General features: G+C 43.3%; 1 protein-coding gene across 3 annotated transcripts in view; it reads left to right on the top strand.

Annotated features, from left to right (window-relative positions):
* Positions 1-25,056, top strand: part of LOC108078098 (uncharacterized) — a 75,218-nt gene that overhangs the window by 42,819 nt on the left and 7,343 nt on the right. Inside the window, exon 1 of one of the 3 annotated variants that reach the window (XM_017171695.3) lies at positions 14,702-14,863. The exons of the other annotated variants lie outside the window; for them this stretch is intronic. Within the exon in view, the coding sequence (XP_017027184.1) occupies positions 14,806-14,863 (58 nt within the window). The 5' untranslated portion in view covers positions 14,702-14,805. Of the gene's footprint in view, positions 1-14,701; positions 14,864-25,056 lie in introns of those variants that run through there. 3 annotated transcript variants of the gene reach the window in all.

Raw genomic sequence — 25,056 nt, 5'->3', positions numbered from 1 at the left:
CCAGTCGGTTTGCACTGTGAGAAATTGCTAAGGGAGATTAATTAAATAAATTGAAGTACAATTTGTTTGTTTGAAATCAAAATTTTTATTCGAAAATGGATATAAAATCAGTCGATAATTTTGATAAACTCGATATTTGAATATCGATAGCTTATTTATTTATTTACGATAATTTAGATACATAAATTCGATAGGTAAATATCGATATTAATGTTTGTATATTTGCATTTGGCATAAAAAATATTGATTTCCTCCAGGCTTTGTGTAATATAATATAATTGTTTCAGACGTTTCACACAAAATTAACCTAATAAATTCTTAAATGCTTATAGAAACTTAAATATCACGTATTTTTAAACTATAAAACGGAAAACGATATTTCCAAAGACTTTTGGAATATGAAACTTTTTTAAAGTTTTTTTTGGTTGCATTTCAGAAAATATAATATCGAAAACGATCTTTTTCTTATAGCCAATTAAAATATTTATTGACAAATTTATTACCAATTTAAGAGACAACTTTTATTATACGTTTTTAAGTGTGTTTTTTTGTGTTCTGTGGTATTTTTTAATCATTTTCATGGTGGTTGCTTTTCTTGTTAATTTTCCCCGTTTTCACTGAAGATTCGGGGTAAAGCCGAGAGTATTTTAAAGCACGTGTCGGCGGCTTCTTTTCTTTACTCCCTGGCCCACACCTTACCTCACTTTGTCGCTTACGCACACAAGAGCAGCGCCTGCATGCGTCCGGCATAATTGTCGATGTGATTAATGTGTTTTTAAGTGCATCATTTTGAGCATATTACGAGTTTATAGGGGTTAATTTCGCTCCCCTGAGCACTTTGCATGCCATTCGGTGGGGGGGCCCCTTTGGCATTTTAATTGAATTGTTGCCATTGCTTTGCCCGCTCGCACGTTGTTTCCGATTGCTGGCTGCCCCAGCTGTTGTTGTTGTTGTTGTTGGCCATTCCTGAATGGTATTTATTACCGCCTTTCTTACTTTTCTTTTGTAGTGCTCTGTGCCGCCTCACGATTTTTTAATTAACGCTCATTTGCTTAAGCGAAAAAGTGTTAAAATCGTTTCAGACCAAAGCAGATTACGGCAAGGAAAAATATTTCTTTTTAAAAGAAAAATATGGTATTGAGGGGGAGAACGGAAAAGAGAGTTTTAAAAAGGAAATTTCTCAGTTGTTAGATAAGATTTTTAATAAAAATTGAAGTCTAATAATTACATTTTAACAACACAGAATAAATAATTGTATTCATTATTATTTTTAAAGCATTTTTCCTTAGTGTATTAAGCATATTTTGAAGTTCTGCGGCTATCGAAAGTTATGTATTCCTTGGCGTATTCTTTTCCAGCTTTCTTCTTTTATTTTTGGCAAGTATTCCATACTTTAACATAAACCATCCCCCAGAGTTCAACTGGGTAAATCCTCTTGGCAGGATTCAATGTTCTTCCCTTGCCCATCGATATCGAAAGACAAACATCAAGTGGCATTGGGATACATCATAAAATACTTCAGTTGGCTGCTGATGATGATAATGATGCGGCTGGTGCTCCTGCTCCTGCTCCTGGGCATTCATCCTGACCATGGGTCCTTCATGCATCAGTGGGCAACAACAACATTTGCAAATTCAATTGAATTGATACACGCACCACTTGTTAACCATTTCGGCCTGAACGCACCATCCTCCCCCGGTAACTGGTCCGACCACGTAGCCTGGCATCCTGCCATCCTGCCAACCATCTATCTATCGATTCGTCCTTCTAGCCATTGGCAACCACCACCTCCCCCAACTCTCTGGGCCCTGTGTGTGGTCGTCTTATTATTGGTTTTACATACACATCCGTTGCTCAAATATCATTAGAAGGATACACATACGCCGTCCATGAATCCAGGATTTCGAGTCAGTCAACAAACTGGGTTCAGGGGGATTGGGAGGCTGACAGGGTAGAATTGGTGGCTTGGCACGCCGGGTTATTTGAACAATGGCTTAAGGGCCTATAAAATCACACAAGGGGTTATAAATCCATTTGCAAAACCAAAATCCAAAAATATCCCAAAGCCAAACAAGGGGCTTACTGCCCTGCCCTGTCCTGCCCTCAAAAAAACGCATCCCAAATCCGGCAGTGGCTGAGCCTAATTTCATGGTTTGGTGACATCAACTTGGCAGTATCTTCATGCACACTCGCACACACTACCTCCAAGTGTGTGTATGTGTTATATATATGTGTGTGTATGCATTTGCCCCAGGTCCAAAAACCAAAAAAAGTTTATGTAAAACGAGCACTCAGTTCGTGACTTGGTTGATTGATCGGCCAATCGTAGGAAAAGAAGGATTATCAGAGGTTGGGATTTACCATTTGCCCTGAAATGTATGCTATGATTTTTTTTTAAATACTCGTCAAAGAGGGAACTTGTGAAGGTTGTGTAAGAATCGGAAATATAAACCAGATATCTTATATTGTACATAAAAATACATCATTTATTGTATAATTCAATTCAAAGTCAGTCAAAGGACCACTTTAATGATATAATTTTAGACATTGTTTCACTTCATAGTTTAAATTTATTAATGAGCTAATTATAAACTTTCGAGAAAATAAAAAGAATACTTAAACTATGACCTAAGTCCCTTGTTTATAAATTATTTAATATTTATGCACCTTAAATGAAATATCTTCGAGATACAATCGTTCTAAATATGCTTACTTTCTAAGAATATTCTATATTCTCTCTTTTTGCTCTCATACAAAAAAAGAAGATAGTATTTCTGAGCGGTAGACTTAGATTTATATACAAAACATTAGAGAACATTATTTACGGGATAGTTTATAGTTGCCATTTTCCTTCAAGAAAATATATATTTCCATGTCAGCTTATCTCCTTGCCTCCCTGTGATTCTGTCAATCAAAGTTCGCACTTTTATGAAAAATAATCGTTCATTGTCATACAAAATGTTATTTTTCCACCTTTTTCTTTTTTTTTTTTTGTTGCTTGGCTTTAAAAACTTTCCAGGATAAAGCAAGTTGATGGAATGGGGTTGCGCCGCCGGGGGGATGCTGCCATGTTTGACACAAAAGTCAGCTATGCCGGTGGAAAGCGGAAAACTCCCTCGACTCCCCCTGAAGCGCAGCCCTTTTGACGATTTGGTCGCTTATCCGTCCCTGCACCTGAGCTATTTTTGCACTTTTCACATTTGCACCCAGCACGCCCCGCTTTTTCCGCCCACTTTTCTACCCCTTTTCCTGCTGCGTTGTGATGGAACGCGTAGTTTGGCCATAAAAGTTTTCGCAGCTTCCCAACGGCGGCGGCAGTGGCAGCAGATTTTTATTAGTTTTTCACGTTCTGCATTTTCCGCGCGCGCTTTTCACATGCCGCTGGAATGCCAGAGCCAGCCGAAGCTCGGTTTATTGTTATGGCAACATCGTAAAAATTTATCATGCTCTCGTAGTTGGCAAAACGACAACACCCCGGCCACAGTCGCCGCAGTAACACTGAAAATTCCACAAAGAATACACTAACACAACACCAACACACCAAAAAAATACAAATAAAAAACAAAAGCAAAAGGCGATGCCAACAATAACAAGCACACTCCCAGCCACAACAACAATAGCAACAGAAAACAAAGTTATCGCATTTTTATGACAATTTGACGACGACTTTCATTGCATTTTTTAAGGTGGCAAACCATTTCCTTGGAGCATCAAGCATACCCAAGTAGCGCACAAAAAATGCTTTATATCTATATATTTTTGTGCACTGTGCAGGACATATAGTATGATTCTGTATATAGAACAAATAGTGTGTCTCAACGAGCTGGGAATTGTGCAGGTAAAGGAGACTTTCCCTACTCATGGCCCCTGAAAGTTGTATCCTCACGGCGAAATTAGAATGCACACACAAAAAAAGGGGAATTAGTAGAGCTTGCAATTTTCTCAACAGGATATATGGGGGGAAAAGTTTGCTCAACTTGTCCTTAATTTGATTTGAAACTACATATTTCTCGTTTGACAATTACGTTTGCTTCAGAAATTTATGCTGTCGAGCAGAACATATGACTAAAGTCTCAAGAAAATGTCTTTGAATTTTAAGGACCTCTCTATAAGTCGATCTTATCCATATTAGTTGAGGCTACCACATACATGATATATTACACATGTAAGACAAGGTATTTTGTGTCCAAGAATTGAACATGAAACATATTTTTGAAAATTTATTGTTGACATTTTAAACCTAAAATCTTAATCTTTAGATTTTAAAGAGGATTCCTTAGAATAAAGTCTTGTTAGGATAATATAACCACCCTTCATTGTATTCAAAAAACTCTTTTCTCAAATATTATGGTTTCCTCATAAGGTTTTTAGTAAAAGCAAAGCTATTTTGTGTCCGAAAATTTAACAATAAAATATTAAAAGATTTGTTTTCCTTCTAAAATCAAAACTTAATCAAAATCTTTAGAGTTTTCTTTAAAATATAGTCTTGTTAGGATAATATATTCCATCTTTATATCAAAATAACACTTTCATCAAAAAATAAACTTACTCCATTCAAATATCAAATGTAACATTGATACCAAATCACACAAATACCTCAATAAAGATTCAAAGTAAGACTTTTTGCCAGAATATTCGAAATTTTCTATTTGTATTCTTGTTTTCTGTTTCGGAATTTAACAAGCAGTGCAATATGGGACTTTTGGCAGGCAAAACACAACCAGAAACACAACCCAAAAAAAAAAAAAAAGAAGAGCAAAAAAATGCTCGTAAAATAGTTTCGCCTTGAATTTCTCTGTTCGATTTCGGGTTGGTTGAGTGCACGCTCTATTAGTTGGAAAATAACCCAAAGTTGGCTGGCATCTGAAAAATTAACACCAACATGCTACCCACACACACACACACATGTAGAGGGGAGAAAGGGTAAGAGGCACAGGTAGAGTGAGAGGGAAAGAAAATGGGAAAATATTCTCACATTTGAACTTCGAGCAGGAAACACTAAAATGCAATGCCAAAAGCGACAGCAGCAGCAACAAAAACAAGCTTGCAAAAAAGAGAAGAGTTCTCATCCTCTCCTCTCACTATTTCTATATTTCTCCATTGTCCTCATCCCAAGTCTCTCTATCTTTCTCTCTCTCTCTTGGTTGGCTTTTCAGCAAGCCAAATTTCTCCTAGCCCTGCAGCGCACCAAGCACAGTTCTCTCGATTTCTCTCTAGGAACCCCCTTCCCAACTCTGCTCGTTCCGCTCTCCATGAGTCTCTCTTGGTTTCTCTCCGGGATCAGGACTCGCCACCCCTGGCCACCTGTCTAATCGGTGTTTGTTAGTATATAAATCTAAAAGCTAATCCGCTTGTATTTCCGCTTGGGCGCTGTGAGGTTAGACCGGAAATTCCGCTCTACATGCAGAATGCAGCAGGAGCAGAGCACCGCGGGAGCAAAGCCACCCACTGGGACGGAAACGAGGCGAATCCGATGGCGATGACGATGGCGGTGGCGAGGACTATGACGAGGCTGCGTTCCGCCATTGTACGAATATTGACGCTGGGTGTCGACGTCGGAAGTTGTGTTGTGCACAGCCGGTTGTTGTTGCTTGTTTAGGGATTTGTTGCGGCAGTCGCCGAACACTTGCTCACCCTAAATGGCTCCGCTCGGCTCCTGCTCCGTGCACCGTGCTCCCCCTTACTGCTCTAGGTCCTTCTAGCCTGCAAATATTTTTTATAACCCCGACCAACAAGGGATCTCTGTGTGAGTGCACCCGCTCCCAAAGCTCTGACGCCTGTGTCAAGGTATCGATAGAAAGCCGAATTCACCCAATGATTTTTTTTCTACTCGCCCAAAAGGCACTGCGGGAAATTAGAGTTAAGGAATTCATTATTTATTATATTATTTTTAAATTGTAGATAAAGAAATTAAACAGTTCATGTTAAAAATGAAAGCTAATTTCACTTTGCAATTGGATCAAGGCCTGACTTCTTAATCGTGTGTAACTAAGGCAAATATGGATTAATTTCAAAGCTTTTCTATGCTTAATTTCACAATTTCGCAATTTTGAAAAGATGTACTAACATTTTTTCCTTGCGGGTATGGCTAGGTCGACTCGGTTGTTGATGTTGATCATAAATATTTATGTAAGTTCTGGCTAAAATTATAATATTCTGCAAAAACTTTCTCTTCTGACCACTTGGTGAAGACTGCATAAATTGTCCCAAATATAAACATGTTTTTAGATAAAGGATTTATATTTATTTATTTTATGTCTAGATCCAGACGGCTGCTGTAACCAACTTTTTGTAAAATTTCCCTCAGTGCACTTATCTGTGTATCGCAGATTGTTACGCTACTGCTGCCACTGCTGCTGTTGCTGATGCACATTGCATGTTGCTGCTGTGCTGTTGCCTCCCCGTCACCTATCCACATAGCTTTGGCCCTCGCTCTTCTGCCCCTCGCCTCTATCTGTCTCTTTTGCGCTAGGACTCTTTCTCCCTTCAACTCTCTCAGTTGGGTGCACCGAAGCCTTCATCTCCTGGCCACACGACTCGTGTGTGAAGGCTCGGCTGGAAGATGGCCTGCTGCTAGTTGCTTCTTGAGCCCGAAACTGCAACCAAAACGGGGTTGGGATTGGTATAGGTGCTCCTCGGCTGGTGCATCCAATGCAAGAGAGAGCGAGGAGTTGAACCACTGAGAGCAGGAGACCCAACCACCGAACACCGAGCACCGAACATCGAGCACCGAGAGCGAGAACTTGAAAAGTGAAAAACTTTTGACTGTGACTGCTCTTTGGGAGGAGGGGGAGCCCGATTGCTCTAGGATGGGGGGCCCATGGCACCACTTGGATGATTCTGGGGGTGGCTCTGGGCTCTACGTGGGCTTAGTGGGCGACTGTGGAGGTCAGGTGCGGAGCTTGTGCTGTCAGTTTAGCACAAAGCCATATCCGTTATGAGCGGCTGGCAAAGCGGGCGAAAAGAGCAACAAACTGAGCGCTCAGCCCGGATTTGCCCATGGGTTCAAAAGGGCAAGTGGGGCAAAGAGTGGGGACACACACAAACACACACACACGAGGAGCACGCATCTAGATATCCAGAGAGGTCAGAGTGAGAGGTAGAGATGGACTGGGGGCTCTCGACCAGTGGCCAAGACCGAAGCGAGGGCTCGTTACTAATAACCAAGTAAATTGATACGTGACCCTGCATTTAAATGCCATTATTGCCTACGCCCCCAGACAAGCAGCTATCCCCTCAGCTCTCCGGCCAGCTCCGGCCCCGATCAGCCTCCTGCCGCTGTCCTCCGTCCACCCGGAGGTCAGTCAAGTGAGTGGAGGTCCTGCTCTTGGGCCTGCGCTTGACTTGCGACCACCACAGCCTCACGACCTGGCCAGGAAGTGCGGGAAATCAAGCGAGGAAGGTGGAAGGAAGCAGGGGGTGGCTGGAAATGGGTGGAAAATGGTACTGCCGCCGCCTCTCAACTCTCTGCCAATTTGTGATTGGAATTTTTGATGAGCCCAACTGACGTATTGATTGACTGACTGTGCACACAGGACAGCACCGCAGCATCCTGCTAGCATTGCATGCAAAAATTCAGCTCTCCATCTCATCTCAGCTTGGCTCAGCAGTTCCCCTCCTCCTCACACAACTGTGACGTCTGTCAGCGGCAGAGGAAGTCGGGGAAAAGTTCTCCGAATTGTACAGAGGCTGATATGCAGCTACAGTCAGCACAGAATTGTATAACTTTTCTAAAACGTTAAGTTCTGGAAATGATTTAAAATTAATTTATAAAAAATTAGTAAAAATCATTTTAAACCTTTTATTTAAGAGGTTTTCTAAAAGCTTAGACTTGTATGTGCATGTGAGGCTCAGATTGTGGCTTAAAATAGGTAAAATGTTTTAAACTGGGTCTAAAACAAGTTGAGAATTTTAGCGTAGAAGCAGGTTATTTCTAAATTAAAAAGCTTAAGTTGCTTTATTATTTAAATATAGAATTTAACGTTGATCTTTTCATAGTGAACATCGTCTTCCTATATGTAACTCTATTTATCCCCATTTCGTCTTAAATAAGTTCTACTGTACTAAATAGAGCGAGTCAGAGAGTGGTGCAGTTGGACTAACTTGACTCGCTGGCTTTTTTTTTTTTGGGAGCAACTGAGAGCAGTAATCGCTACATGTGTATGCTGTGCATCCAGGCACTTTTCACTCCTCCGGCCATCACCCGGCACCTCCCGCTGACCTCGAGTGGAAGTTTGCTTGCAAGTCCTTTTCATCCTTAGAACAACAATTGTGCGACGCTGGGCGACTTGGTTGGTGAGTTTTCCTTGACTGGCGACTGCTGCTGCTTCCTTTTTGGACAGCTTTTGTGCTACAATGTGCGTGTACTTCTGTGTGTGTGTGTGTGCCCAAGGAAATGGCTGCGGAAATGAGCACGGAAAATTGTACACACGACCGGAAACTTGGAAAAGTTTCGTTGTATTCTCAGACAGTTGCAAACGGACCCCCGGAACTTGGTTCTCTCCACCCCGAGTTTTCCGGTTTCTGCGACTGCCCGCGGGTATGATTAAAGTTTTCCTTTTAATTTCTAACAATTGTGTTTCGGTTTAGATTTGGGTTCTCGCCATCCTGCGGTTACTTGGCTCGTTTGCCCTACGAACCACAAAGAGAGCATATTGATTGCTTACACTTACTATATATATATCATTCGACTGAATAGTCTTCATGTGATGGGGAGTTCAGAGCAAACTATAATTACATTATGTTTGCATTCACTAAATTTTCAACTTCTTAAGTTGGCTTAAAAGGAAAACTTAAATAGCACTTCAGAAACCTAATTCGATTTCCACAGACTTTTGGCTTAACTTTTAATTTTTAAAGAAATCCAAATATTATATTCCTAAAATTGATCGAACTAATTAATTAAGACATTCTTTGTTGAATTCCCTTTGCACCACCCGTTGGGGTTGATACTTGTCTTTTGGTCAGGCTTTACGTGTCTATTAGGAGCCGTCGCTATGGACCTCAGGTCACCTAGACGGTCGGCATTCGTAATCCGTAAAAGATCCTGGCTGCCTGCGAGTCGCTCGTCAAGTCAGCTGCGGTCGCCTGTCGGAATGCCGGGTATTTGGCACTGGCGAAAAGGGTATTTAGACGTTTGCCGTCTACTTAGCATCGTTCTCACTTCCCTTTCTCCTGGCCTGGCTTTTGCCTCGAAGCTTTTCCCGTCCGCGCCGCGCATTCCTCGCATTTCCGTTGGGTTTCGTGCCATTTTGAAGTCCTTACACTCACTTTTACCCGCTCTGGTTGCCAGCTCTTTTACTCTCGGCCATGCTGTCTCTTTTCTTCGGCGAGAGGCTGTCTCTTTCGCCTCTGTTTGGCTGTCTTCGCAAACTTGTCGCTATGTGGTGTGAAAAATATTTAAGCGTGAAGTTTTAGCAGCGGTTTTCGCTCGAAGGCTCATTGTCGACGATGTCCTCGGCCTTCCCTTAACCCCCTCGTCTCCCCTTTCGTCCTTCTGCTTCAGCTTTCCTTCGCTCCTTGCCCTTTTCTCGCTGACGAACATCGTGTTTCCGCATCATTTTTAACGCCACTTTTGTGTAAGCTTTGCGTTTATACTACTCTGCTTTTCAGTTGCTATACATATACATACTCTATGTGTGTGTGATGCTGTAATAGTGTGAGTGGCATCCTCTGGTATCCGTGTCGGTATTTTTGTGGATTTGTTTTGTGTCTGAGGGTGTTTTTCTAAATGGCTTTTAAAATCTCATCGCCAGCGTTTTGTCCTCGACGATGGCAGAAGTGTCTCGAGGCTGCCCACAGGGATTGGAAGGGACGGAGGCGGAGGTAGAATAGGAATGGGGAGTGAAGTTCAGGGAGGGCAAAAAGGGCTTTTGCGGTTCTCCTGGGGGGGTGGTGGTGATGGCGACGGCGGCGACGGTGGATTGTTAGTCGAGTTCTGTGTGGCTGGCAGTCTATTGTGTTATTGGTTTTGGCGATGACTTTGCTTTGCTTTGGCGTTTCTGATTGTTGCTTCCCTCGTTCCCACTGCCCCCTGACTTGCTCCTCCTTCGCTTCCTTATCGTCCTTTCGGAATGTGTTCGCCACTAGAGATTTGAACTGTAATTGGTTTTGAACAAGTTCCCATATTTTGTGGACAGTTTGGATAAAGTTTGATGGTTTAGAGGAGGCAAGTGAGGATATGAGAGATCGGTTACCATAAAATGGGTACAATAGAATACATACAATGTATATGGGGAGAAACCTCACGTACTCAGGATAGGTAAGAGTCTAAATTTGAAAAAATTTTTGGTGGCATGGACACACTGAATTATTTTGTTAAGGTATTACAAGCAGGCTCATACTGGTTGATCCATAATGTTGAACAATGGTTAAGCTGTAATGTTAATTACTTTCTATTGGAAAATGCCGAAAAACTAAACTAAACTAAAACTAACTTTAAATGAATAACTTAATTTATTTGAAAATTATTTCTGATATAAAGTTTTAAAATCTTAAATTCATTGAGTCAAAAGTTCACACAATATGCGACCTCATCTGCCTGCCAATGTAACCACTCAGCTCAGGATCGACTGCATCCCATGCATCCCAATCATCGAACGTTTATCGTTCTACCCATACAAGGCACCCCTTGACCGACCATTCCCGCACAGCTCTCACTCAAAGAGCAGGCAATATCCTGGTCATACTCATCCGATTTGGCCTGCTTCACACTGAACAAGGCAATAATTTCTGCTCCTAAGCCCTATTAACCATTGCTAACCGAATGGTGGAAGCAACCAACTGAAAACGGGGACGGGATGAAAGTGGGAAATGGAAAAGTGGGGGAAATGGGAAAAGTGGGAGTTTGGGGCTGGATTGCGTTGACTGAGCGAGCAATTGAATAAGCGGCAGAGGCGCACAAAGAATTCGAGGACAGGAGTCGGGGGCAGGGAATTCAGGGAAGCATTCAGGGGCAGAGGAAAAGGAGGAGGGAGAGCAAAGGCCCGAAGGCAGGGCCCAGAAGGCAGGACACGGAGCCCGACCCGGCCCGACCCATACCATTCGATTTCGGCCCAATGATGATGGCAATGGGCGACTGGCAACTGCCGGCAAAGGCCGTGCAAATCCGGAACGAACGAACATATTGACAAATTATCCTTTTTACACGCATCGCCTGCTGAGTTGGCCTCCTCGCCTCACTGCACCGCCCGCCTGTCGCCTATCCGCTTGCCACACATAGTTCCGTACAGTTGAGGTTGAAAAAATAGCATCGAGTAAGGCAATTTTGATGTATTCTTTTCATACAGAATCTGAATTTTTACAATAATACATTTCATTGACATTTTTTTAATAGCAAGTTGTCCTTGAAAGATTATCTTTTTTAGATATCAGGGATTTATATTCTTGTCTTATCTTAACATATTTTGAGTACAGTTTTAAACTGTCCGTAAACTAATAACCTCGACTGTTTATGTGTACATATAAGCCATTGTTAAATGTGCCAATGTGCTCACACAGTTGTTCCGCTGTCGACGTTGCCGCCCGCTGCGCTGCCGCGTCTGTGCGACGTCGTTATCGTAATCGTTGCTCCGTGTGGGTTGTGTGTATGTGTGTGTACATAAACAGAGCCTGAAATAACAGCAACAACAACAACAACAAGAGCGACAGGAGCAGAGCAAGGATATGCTGAAGAAAAAGCAGGAGCAGAGAGGCAAAAGCGGCTGAGAATGAAGTTGCATACCAGCCAAATGCTCATCCGAGGATATCATGAAGGTTGCCTTTGTTCCGGCACTCAAACTCACACACACACACTCAAACTCATGAACACTCTGGATTTCAACATGCCAGAAGTGTGTGTGAGTGCCAGAGTTGCTTTTCATGCATGTCCTTTTCTTTTTTGTCGTTAGGTAATATGTTTCGGGAGTGGAGGATCTCAGATCGCAGACCTACCTTTTCTCACCCCTGAACCTAAATTTATGCTCAATTTATTTGCAATCAATTCGGTTACGGAATCCTGGTGTGGCGAACCGCTTAAGGCGATCCTCAATTACGTTTTGGTTTTGAAAATAGGGAGGGGATCCTCTAATTGAGACATGCACTGGAAAGAAATAGTTGTAGTAATTTATTCATGGAATTTACATTTATTACTAGAAAAATGGTTTTGATTTATTTTAATTATTTTTGTTGATTATTATTAAAAATAATTTTAAAAATACAGATTTTTTAAATGTTGTTTATAAAATTTTTTTTTAAATCTTTTGTTAAGGTTTCAATTGAATAGTTCTGGAATATATATTTAAAAATCGGTTGATCGGAGCCTGGTAATTCCTACCTGAGAAAACCTGAATCCAATCCAAATCCTGGTCTCAAACCCCTCCTTCCCATAAACCAACTGCACAGATTAACACACTCGCCGACAATCAAAATATAATCTCTTGCCCCGTTTAACCCATTCGTTCCAAACAAGCTCTCATCCCTTGGCACAAATGCCCCACCTGGTTGCACCACCAATTAGATGCCGCACCGCTCTGCGGCTTTGCACTTCGCATCCCACATTCGACTTTTATGCCGAGACGTGTTTGTTTGTGTTTCGGAATAATTAACTCAACTTAAGCTCTCATCGCTGCCGCCCTGAAAGGTATGCAACAATATTTCCGCCAGGCAGCAGCAGGGGCAAAAGCAAATAACTGGACCTGGATGCCCATGCCCCCGTTGGCCAGCGGCTGCGCTGCTGCAGCGCTGCCAAGGTGTTGAACACATGAACCGCAGGTTTTGTTTACAGCACTCACTTGTTGTATTTGCTGTTGTCGCCGCCGCTGCTGCTGCAGCAGCAACAAAGAGACAGACCCCAACGATGTTGTCGCTGTTGTTGTTGCGGTGGCCACCATTTTGCGTCTTCACTCGGCAGTCGGCTCTCTGCTCTCTCTTGGCTCCTGCCTGCCTAGCCTTCTCTCTCCTCCTGGCTACCAGCCTTGCGACTGCACCAAGACTATATCAATTCCACCCCGAAAAAAAAGTGCAGCGGGTGGGTCGGGGTGCTGTGGAGCAGTTCAGAGTGCACACGAATTGAAATTGCTCCACACTCAGCTACATGCTACATGCACTCCACGTACTGGCTCTTGCTCTCTCTGCCTCTCGCCCGCTCTCTCACACTTATGCTCTCTCCGGCTTTCACACGCCGACGCCGTGCTCACTCACAATTTCTAAGCAGCGGGCAGACACTTAAAATAAAAAAGTACTAGTTTACGAAAGTAAAGGAAAAAAGTAAAGTATTTAGCTGTATGAGGAATACTTTAAAATTAAATCATAAAATATTAAAAACTAAAGAAAACTAGCTAATATATTTTTATAGGAAAGAATTTGAAACGCGGAATCATTCTTTAAAAAAGATTTCAAACTCATTACGAAAATTACTTGGAGAAATTACCCCGTAATTTCTCCGAGTGCACTCTCTCTCTCGCACTCGCTCTCTCAGGCTCTCTGAGTGCTAGCGGGTGCTAGTATGAGTGCGGTGGCGAGTGTTTGAGTGTGTGAGACGTCTTACCATTTCGGAGTCGAGCGGCCATTCGCCGTTAGTCCTTTCGCAAACGTCACCAGTGCCGTGTCTTCGGTTTTTGGTTTTTCGGTTTGTTGGCTTCCTGTCGCCCCCTCTCTCGGTGCTGACCGATTCGCACACTTTTTGGATAGCGCGATTAACGGGTGCCAATTAAAGCGCGTGTTGTCCGAGTCTCGTGCCTTGGACTTTGTTCCAGTCAGTGAGTGTGTGGGAGTGCGTGTGTGTGTCGTTTGTTGAGTGCCGCTGATTGCCAGTGAGTGGAAGAGGCGGCCGAGCGAATTGAATTACAATTACAGTTGCGATTACGATTACGATTACAGTAATTATGGCCGCCACTTGAGGCGTGAGAATCGTGTGGGCGCCCGCAGAATTCTACAGTTTAGCCCCGCGCTCATTTGAATTTCTGGTATCAGTGCAACTGGCAAGCACCAAGTGCCAAGTCGCAAGTAGCAAGTTGCGTTAACCCCTCTGAACCCGAAATAAAACGAAAAGCGGTAAAAGTTTTGCTGCCTGCCACCCCGCAAAAAGCAAAGGAAAAAGTTTCTGGCGTGGAATTTAAATTGGAAAAGTAAAATGAAAAGAAAAGCGCCCGAGTAAAAGTTAAACAAAGTGCAAAGTAAATATTAAATTAAGAATACGAAAGAAATAACAAAAACAGGCAGAGGCGAAGCTCGCAAATTTTCGGTGCAGTGCAACAAAAGAAAAAGTAAAGAAGAAAGGAAGGAAGTGAAGTGGAGTGCAGCGAGCGGAAGAGCAGGAGAGTGCAGAGTGCAGAGTGGAAAGTGGAGTGTGGATTGTGGAGAGTGGCAAGTGGAGAGAAGAACGTGTAGAGAAAACAACTTCCGCTTGCATCCTTGGCTCGAGCCAAGTTCCTGCTTCTTTCATTAATGCCTTTCTCGCGTAAATCTCAACCTTTTGCACGCAAGACGAGGCAACGTTTATAGAACCGACAGCCCGCCCGCCCCCTGCCCCCATCGCAGCCCCTGTTTTATTATTCCGTTTCCTTGGATTAACTCAATTTGTTGTCCCGCGTTGCACAGGGTAAAGAAGCAAAGAAAGAGTAAAAAAACGTTGAAAAAAAAAACGAAACTGAAATCGAAGAACAAGTGGGGGCGGCACAAGGATCCGGGTTCACAGATCCAGGAGCCTGGATTACGCGTACGCATAGTGCAACCGAGCACACAGGACCCACACTCGCCGGCAAAAGCAGGAGCAGGAGAAGGAGAGCGTGGGAGTGTGTGAGAGAGAACGATTATAGCCCATAATAAATGATGGAATGGCTACCAAGAGGATTACCCAGCATCCATGCTCCTATACCGATTTGTGGTGAGTCGTTGGTAAAGTCCTTCCAAAAAAGTAGCTCTCTCATTATGGGATTTGTATCCGGTTTCGCCCAAAGGATCCATTTACAGTGCTTAAAAGGAAAGCGGGATCATTGATCCTTCAAAAGAATCGGGGGTATTTTGGTTGCTATATTTTAAATCTTCTTATTATTATTATTTAATTTAGCAAACCTTTAAAGGGAATTAAAGTATTTTAGGGAAAGGGGAAAAACCTAGCTGTTTGCTTATTTATTACTTAGTAATCATTATTTTCAGCTTTACTGTGGAATGTATTTTACTATACCCTCTCATCTTTAGAATTTATAAAGATATAATCCCTGCGAGCCCGCCCCTTGTTCGGAAGCCTCCGCATGCATAGTAATAAAGAACTTTCAGCGATTCAGAACTAAAACTGTTGTCAAACCCATAAATTGCTTTGGGGCTCTCCAACCCCCAATTATTAACCCCCCGCCACCTTGAACAGCAATAAAATTTCAATTTCAGAGCTAAAAACGCTTTGGCATTAATTGTCTCTACTGCTCGAATAGTGCGTGTTTCCCAAAATATCTCAACGGCCCCATCTTCTTCCCACCCATATAGAATAGAGATAGATAGAGAGAGACGAAGGTCCACCAATAAGTTCGTTTAATTTTCATCTATTTATTTTGACATCGAGGCTCTAGGCCGACAATTAAATGTCAACACGCACAACATTCCCCAGAGGCACATACAGAGGAAAGATCTTTTTGGGGGATTACCTACCACCTCGGGGAGAGGAAATGGAAGTGGAAATGGGAATGGAAATCGAAATGGGATCGCGTCACTTAGGGCCGGGAAAACATAAACATAAACACGAAGCGATCGGAATTGATTAATTTGCTGACACGCACAGCTGATGGTGGAAATGTCAGATCAAAGTTATTTGTTTTGGCTGCCACGGCAGCTGTTGCAGCAGATCATCGGTTCCCCGCCACCATCACCGCCGCCTCTGTTTATTTTTCCAACGATCCTCGGTGTTGTTTTAGCGCTGCTGTGAAAAATTATCACCTTGTAAATTGTCTTTCACGAAAAACAAATCCCACACACCGAGAAACGAGAACTGGCAGCAGCACGTTTTCGAATTCAAAACCGAGGGGGGAGGTGAAGGTGTAAAGAAAATCTGAGTAAAAGCAGGCCGAGCGGCATAATCGAGGCACATTCTACTGTTAATTATTCATAGAATTGCTTTAGAATGCATTTGCATTTGCATAAATATTCATTTAATTATGGTCTTAGCCTTAACAGAGTCAATTAAACTTTAAATAAGCTGCACGCAGTTGATTTTCCAAAATTCACAAATCTCCCACACTTACAACACCCACTCAGGAATTGTGTAATTCATTTGTCCGTCAGTGTAAATAAGCCGAATGAGAGATGCCAATGCCGGCCAACTGGTCCGGTTCGGGCCGGGCTGACGGCAAAACAGAAACAAAATTAATTTTGCATCTATTTTTGTGTTATTTTTGTGGCAAATTGAATTAGAGGCAAACAAATAAACGTTGTCAAACGCATTATTAATTCCCAAAAATAATACACAATTGACTTGTTGGTTAAATGTCAATCGTTGAAATGAATTGTTGGTTACAAACACACACAGAACCCCTTGTTGCTGCTGCTGGCCACTGGCCGCTGTCCTTCGGCGCGTCTGTGTTGTGTCTTGTTCGGGCCAAAATCAATATTTGCTCAGCAACGGCAATAAACGCATTGAAAATCGCATCGGAATGATAATAATTTGTGTAAACAATTGCCGGAACATGTGTGAGTTTCGGTGCTGAAAGAGAGATCCCTCGAAGGAAAGGAAATGAAATGAAATGGAATGAAATGTTTGCGGCAACGCCAGACAATAAAATTAAAATAACAAACAAATGGGATTCTTCTCGGCGGGCTTATTACAACGCCTGGATATGTCTGAATTAAGGAGTGCCCTAGACTAAGTAGCGATTACACTAAACTCTTCGCACTTGAGGCATTATCCAAACACTCGAGCAATTTGTATCTCGGTATCTGTATCTGGGAACCCGCACGTAAAAGTACGAGTATCTCTTGCTTTCACACGCACAGACATTCAATTAAAATGTCAGCCAGGCAGCTGTGCGCTTGAGTGTTGCAACATGGATTTTCGGGGGATTGGAAATTAATGTACAAACTCCGGCAGGAACAGCTAAATGACAAGGCAATCCTACGAAGGAAAGACATTAACGAGCCACCTCGGGGGAATTGGTTCAGGGACTGGGAGCGAAGCGGTGTGCGAGTGAGTAAATTTGTATGCCAATTACTTAAGCAGCTCAGACAAGACAAGACATGAAGTGACCAGACGCACCCAAAGGATCTCGCTCCTGCTCCCGCTGCCGCTCCTCATTCTGCTTTCTGGTCTTGTGCAAGGGGTCAGAGTCATTAACATGCTGTTGTCGTTTGGCAGCATTTAGGACGACATCTGCACCTTTTTCGGGCACAGCCTCCCCTATAACTCCTCAGCTGCCCCGGGCAACTTGTGCGGTGCCACGGAGACATGGGCGGGCGACAGCTTTTGACACTAAAAAGCCAGCCGCATACGGACACGCCCCCCCAGGGCAGCCACAGGACGTGTTTGTGTTCAAGGAGCAAAACCATACCACACACTCAAACCACACCACACACACTCACCCTTGCATATCTGGTATATACATATATGTACATATATATGGAGTGTGGGGCCAAAAGGATGACACGAAGCACAAATTTTAATACGACAAAAATATTTTCCAAAAATCGTTTGTTTGCTTTTCGAGATTTCCTCTCTTCGTGTCTCTCTCTCTCAGATGGAAAGTTTTTCGAGAAACTTTTCATTTTGTGGCCTGCAGGCACGCCCCCATTGACCCGTTACTCTTTGCCCCTTAACCCATGTCGGCCGCCCATCAGTGCAAGTTCGTTTCGCTTAACCTTTCTCCTCTCTCTCTATCTGGTTTGGTAGTGTTAGTAGGAAAAAGGCCACATTCATCCTGCCAGGAATATGTCGCCACAAAGTTTTCTACGCCTCACTTCACTATCTTCTTCGGAACTTTTCGGTTGTTACTCTGGTGTTAAAGGAAGTTGGCTGCCAAGGACTTTTCAATAGTCTGCTATTATTTCCCCTTGTCCTTGGTTAAAAGCAATCTAATCTAATTTGTGAGGGCTTCATTGGGAAGAGAAGGAGGAGGAAGTGTTGAGAAACAGACACGCACGAATAAATTCTCTAGGTATTAATTACACAACGAAATAAGCAAGCAGACTTGAGGAGTTTTATTTAAAATTTATCTATGTTTTTTTTATAATTATTTATGAAGAAACTAATTGGAAATTAATCTTAATATTAAAAGAGCAAATTCTATATATTTTGGGGAAAAACCTATTTTGTTCAGAAATCAATCTAAATTAGAGAAAACTTTAAATATTCTCTACTCCTATTATAATTTCAAACCCAAAACAAGGCAAGTTTCATAAATTGCTGGCCCCTACTCACTCTTCTTCATTCGCAGAAATCATGTTCTCTTGAAAAGGACTCAAAAACAATTAGATTTCCCGCCAGTCTGCTTTCACCTAATCAGCTTTTCTTCTTATAATGCGATTTTCACGAGCTGAGCTCAGCTCAGCTGTGTCTTGTGTCTTCATTTCATCTTCGCTTCGCTTTTGGTTCTGCTCATCCTGCGGCTAAGCCTTGGCTAATGTGTTGAGCAGTAGCTCACCATTCACCGCTCTCTGCTGACTGCTCAAGCTCGTGTATAATTGAAGCTGTTTGCGGTCCTGCAGTGTTTGTGCTGCTGGGGAAAAATGGGAGGCAGAGTGTGCTCCGGCTCAGTATGAATATTAAAACTTAATTTAAAATCCATGCCACACACAAAATGGCTCCTCGGGCCACAACGAATACAAAAAAAAAAAAAAAAGGAAAAAAAAGCTGGTTAAGAGAAAGGGATAAAGCCAAGGCGCACTGGCTGCAAGGCGTCGCTCGCTTCGCGCAACTGTACAAACAGCAGCGGAAATAATGAAGGAGCATTCGGGACGAAGGACTCCGGGGTTGAGGGTTGAGTGGGTGGCATGCAGGAGCCAGGATTTCAGCCAGGAGGTGTGGTGGAGCTGGGGCACTCTGAAGAGCGAAAAACACATTTTTGCACTTTTATAGCGCAACATCTTTTGTGCACAGACATCCTTCTTCGTCCTTTGCACCTCCTTCCCCCCTCCCTTTCTTCTCTCTCGCACACACACACACACATAGAAGAAGATGGAGATTCTGCGGGCATGCGGGCGTGGGGAGCGTGCCTTTAATAAACCCACTTTATTGTTTAGAGCCCAAATAAAATAATCCCCTTAAATGATGCCTTCGCATAATAGACGCCTTGCCAGCCATTCTGCCTGCTGCTTATTTTACGGCTACCTCCGCCCCCAGACCCCCTTAACCGCTCGACGTCCCCGACGTCCTTGGCTATTCGTGCCGTGTTTCTGCTTTGTTGCGTCTCGGCACAGTGGGTAAAAATACTTTTTTTTTGCAAATATAAAGTGTGGAGATATTTTATTAATATGCCAAATTCCTTCAATAGTTTGTTTATAATTTAATCATATTAGTCTTAAAGCAATGAATACATTTTAATAAATATTTCATGAAGGGATATATGTAGCTACTGCTAACCTATTTCACCTCTTAAAACTCCATCAGAAATTAAATTTTTCCCTAATTTGAATTCTCTATTGTACAAGTAAGGCTTAATAGATACACATAACAATAATAATTAACTAATTTATGTTCAGATGTTCGATTTAGTTAAGCATCTAATTATTATTTTCATAATTTCTAAAATCGTTTCAAATTAGGCCGAAACATCCTTGCCCAATTGTGTTAATCAGCTATCATTACCATTCAGATTTCCCTGGAAATACATGGCTTTGAAATAATACCCTCAGTTACCACCAACCTGTGCTCCAGTGTGCCGAAAAACAAGGCACCAAGGGCCAGATCCTGCGACTGAGCCGGAGCATTTGCGTTAGCGTCACTAATGATGATGATTTTGTGGTAAAACGTTGTGTTTGTGCTAATCGGGACAATATTATGCGGCAGTAAAAAGTAAATGACTCAAGACGTCGGACGGCGGATAAAGGAGAGGTAGCAACGCAGCGAAGGCCAAAGGACGCGAGGGCAACGGGGGGTCAGACAGGCAGAAGGATATGCGGCATAGCGACAGCTGGCGGAGGCGAGACCGAGCAACGCCTTTCCCTGGAAAGATAAAGGGAATCGAGCAAAGAAAGAGGAGGATGGAAGGTAGGGGTATTCCGAGAGAAGGCGAATGTAGAATGAATAGCGAGGACAGAAGACAGAAGCCAGGAGCCAGGAGCCGGGAGCAAGGAGCAACAAAAGCGGACGACAGCTAAGCCAAGAAAAGGCGGCCACAACATGGTTGCTGCTCTATGGCAGCAATACAAAACAGAGTGTGGAAAAAGGGAAAATGCGAAATAAAAGGATCAACTGCGAGGGCAAGGGTGCAAAAGGGCGGGGCGCGCAAAATGCGGGGGGTTGGCCCATAAAGGACAACAACCCACAAAGGCAACAAAACGGACAACATCCCTTAGCCGGGAGACTGCGACAGCAACCGAGAATGAGACCCAGACCGGGACTCAGACCGAGACTCAATCCCTAAATCCGTCCGCCATCCTTCGTCTCGTCTCGCCCGAAAGCTGACTGCTTGGCTGACTAATGCGAAAAATACGTAATTGCGCATAAATACGGGATTAACAAAGTGCTCGTCGTCAGTTGTCGCCTTTGCTGGTCTGAATGGGATTGCATGGATTGTTTTGGGATGGATGACGGGGTCCTGGTCCTTGTCCCTGAAACCCTGCAACCCTGCTCTCTCATATCGCTTACGACCAAAATTAGGCATTTCAATGCATCACAAAAGATTCTTGGTTGCGATGGGAGAGCACGGAGTGTGCCCATAAAAAGGGAAACCAATTCAAGTCCTCGGAAATCCTGTGAAACAGTTGCCAGGACTTTGCGGAATTAGTTGCGGGACTTAATCAGAATGAATTCCTTTTTATGATGATGATGATGCTAATCCATCAGATGCTTTTCACAGATTTCAAATCAGGGGGAACCGTCAAGTAGGGCATTTATGTAACATAACTTATCCCTGTGTGACTTTGTTTGTTTAAAAAAAATATATATCGATGTGTGTCTTATTTGAAACATTTAGTATTTTTAATCCCATCTTTCTTGATTAAAAAACTAATTCCGTTTTCCCTTTTTGTTTCTTGCAGGTGAGTTATCCTAGAAATTCCGTTTGCACTACGATTAGTTAGCTGTAGCGTTGACCAAATGTCTTCTTCTACTGTAAGTATTATCCGAGCCGCAGGCTGCTAAAGGACTAATTGGGGTCTGTGCACCAGTTCTCTGAACACTTGTGCCTTTGAGCTACAAGATACTCGTAGGACACACCCGCTGAGAAGGACTTGTCAGTACACTTGTGACTTTGTATGTGTGTGTGTGGGTGTGTCTGTGGCGGTGGCGACGGTGGGCTCAACTCGAATGAGTTGACTCTCCACAAGGATATGTGTATCACTCACACTTGCAGTCAAGGGTCTTTGCCTCTATGCCTTGGCTCTTGTGAGCAGCAGGAGCATTTGAGGTATGTCCTTTCTGCAACAGACACGCACACACTTGCCTGTCGACATATGTAGATGCATCCTTATTCATTTCCTGGCCCCCTTTCTTGGCCGTTTCCCCGGCATATGGCTGCCATTTCTAGCACTTGAGCCGTCTGTCCTCCTGAAGTTCTTCTTTTGCAGAACGATTTTAGGGATTTAATTGGAAATGCTTTTCAAGGGCTCCGTGTTTTTCTTTTTTCTGTTTTCTTTGGAATCTAGGAGATCTTAGGCTTTCGAGTGAAGCATACATATAATCCCTCATCCGGAGCTGGGAAACCAAATGATCACCTGGATCGAATACCAGAATCCCTACACCTTCTCTGGAACATTGTGGAATCTCATTTCGCTTGCCGTCCGCAGAATGTGGATGAAATTCCATTTATGATCGCCTTGAATGCGTTCTGCACTTGGAATGCTATGAAGTTGTGCATTTCTTGCGCGCGTGCTGGGAATTTTCAGTGTGGAATTCCTTCATTCTGGTCATGCCTTCAGACATTGTGCCGGCTCCGGCAGCTCGAGAAAGGCATCCCCAAGGGCCAGGACAATTTCTCGCAGTGTCAGGCAAGTGGATGTGAGTCTGGGAAGTGGGAAGTGGCTCCTGCCGTTGGCATTCTCCTTTGTGTTCGTGATTCCTGGCACTTGTTTATTGTCCGCATAAGGGAGCAGTGTGTGCTTTCGGGCCGGAATGTGACTGCAAACTATTTAAATTGTGTACGAATGCGAACCGAAAAGTTTGCAAACATTTTTCTTGTTCGCTGCAGGAGCAGGCTCCAACTCTGGTTCCTGCCGTTGCCATGGCCTGCATCCTGTGCCGGTTCCGGTTCCGGTGGCCCCGCTTCTGGGCTATTTACCTCCATGTCCTGGCATCCAGCTGCCTCCTTTCCCTTCCTGCCGATCTCTGTGCGTGTCGGAATGCTGTGAGGCGATATTTGCTGTCTTGTAGACAAAATTGTTGAAATGCTTTTGCTTTTCCAATTAATTAAAATGAGCTCTGTGCCGGGTACACGGAAAGAAATAAGGGCAATCCCTCTAATTGATGTTTAATTCTATTAAATTAATTCAGAAAACAATGTAGCACGCTAAGGCTTAGCCTTGATTGCCTCACAATCACTGGGAAATAATGCAAAAAGGGTGGAATAAATTGCCAGAGTTTGACAAGTATTAATTAACAATCAATTTAGATTGTTTTCTGATAGAAAGGGAAAGGGTGGATTGCCGATATTGTAGTCAAAACTACTACTACTGTTTGACTGTTGCCTAAAGGAAGTTTTCTGTAGAATAAATAAAACTTACTTGGTATTCTGGTCCCTTTCTTAAGAATAAACTCTTTGCACATTATATTGATTTAAGTTATAATTAGTCTAATTACCTGAAATTCCCTAAGATACCAATCATATTTTGATGGAGTCACTCAAGGGAGGCAAAGTTCATTAAATTTTCAGCCAGTAAGGTTCTAATTATGCACCTGCTGTCCATTTGCGAAATGAAATTCAATTCTTTGCTATATAGAGCCACGTTTATAGTCAGCAGAATGTCGAAATATGTCCTGGATGTTGTACGCTGCCGCCTAAACAGGAACTGCAACTGCCCGATGATGCATGGAATTAATATGCATATTTATTGTTGCTTTTGTTTGCTTAATAACACTGTTTGGCCGGCACACCCAACCGATATCGAGTTCGGACCAAATCATATTACTCGCTCGCCTAGACGGACGCTATTCCTGGCCGTAGTTTTGGTCGGTTTAATGGAGGCGTGACCGCAGCCATTTACAACGCTCCTCCTGCTCAGCTCTGCTCTATATATATACGCCCTGCCCCCATGTATCCCTATGCGTTTCCCTATGCCCAGCAGCTCCTTTGCCCGAGTAGCCATGGTGTCCATGCTAGGCTGTTCCGGCTGCGGCTCCACTGGGAAACTTCGACCGCAACAGACCAGCAATAATTAATGCATGAGCAGCAGCTACTCCTGCTGCTGCTACTGCTGCCAACTAACTAAACTCGCAGGCACCGGACTTCGGATCCGGTTCCCTTACCCCTCCTCCTCCGGCTTCCGGCCACTTCTCCGGCTTGAGTGGAAGCCGGAGGGAGCGGATGGCCCATCCGCTTTTCATTGTGGCCCCGGGACACAAGGGCCGTGTCCCCTGGTCGAGGCGGCGCAGGTTCCAGGAGCTGTCGACATTGGTCGGCACCGGGACCAACGGCAAATAATTGCATATGAAACCGCAAGAGCAGTTGACGGCCTCCCGTTCTGCTGCTGCACTGCACCAGCAGCAGCCGCAGGACATGCACAGCATGGCACTGAAAGGACGTTGGGTGGCTGAAATGGAATCAAACTTAATTTATAATTCATTTGTGCACCACACGTTGTCCAAAGCCGCCGCCTCCAGAGCTCGTGAGCAAATTGCGAAAGTAAATTAAGCCCGAAGATTCAGATTTTCCAAAGGACAACCAGCAGAAGCAGTAGCAGCAGCAGCAGCAAGTTGGTTGCTTCGATTTCAAATAGCTAAATTTGAGAATTACACTGAAAATTTGTCTAAACTTAAACCACACATTAGTCGGTTAGTTAATGTTATTCTTGCAAGTGAGTAGAGTTTTGGGTTTGATAGCCTTGGGATACAAATGATTTCTTCTACTGAGAACTTAACCTGAGCAGGAAATATGTTTTACTGCATTTTAAAAATATATATCCTCTTTAATCGTGAATACTAGCATTTTTTTAGATATTATTTAAAGTTTAAAGCTTAGATTAAACCGAAGAAAATGTATCTAACTTTATCTTATCAAGTATTAACTTACAAAAAAATTTACAAAACATATACCATCGATATTTATATGCTTAGCTTAATCGAATCCTATCAAAATTCTTACAAATTTATAATTAAATTCATAAATCTAAACATAATCAGTTAAAAGACACTGATAATAATCTAATCAGTTCTCTGGAAAAACCCATTCTTTGTCGCCATCACATATATTACGGCCACTTGGCTGTGGATTCTCCCATCAGGCTCATTATTCCCGCTTCCCGTTACTCGTCCTCTCTCGCATCCTGGCTGCCATCTATTTTGGAAAATGGCCGGAATAAAAGGCAAAACGGGGGAGCCACAATTTTCGCATTTGATTTAATTGTGAATGTATTTATTAAATAAATTATTCATGGCCAGGGCAAGTGCACTTCGCCATGTGAATGTGCTGCGGCTGACCTAAACATGTCCTGGCCGCAGGAGAGCCGTCACCGGTGCACAGCAGGATATATATACACATATATACATATATGGGAAGTGGCCGAAGGATAGGAGGGGAACCTGCCTGCCTGCCTGTGTGTTCCGTTTGCCACTGTAATTAGTTGTGGTGGAATAATCGCATGCGACCGGCGACATTTCTCTGTGGCAAGGAATGTTCGGTGGTTTCGGTACCCATACCCCTCTCTCCACTCTACTTTTCGTCCTTGCATATGTGACCCGGGGCAGGAGGAGGTAGCAAAGGGTCAAAGGGGCTGCGATCTGTGGGC

Source organism: Drosophila kikkawai, chromosome 2R, assembly GCF_030179895.1.
Source record: "Drosophila kikkawai strain 14028-0561.14 chromosome 2R, DkikHiC1v2, whole genome shotgun sequence".
NCBI classification, from domain to species: Eukaryota; Metazoa; Arthropoda; class Insecta; order Diptera; family Drosophilidae; genus Drosophila; species Drosophila kikkawai.
Note: the sequence above shows the minus strand (reverse complement) of the source record. Positions and strands in the feature narration are given on the sequence as shown.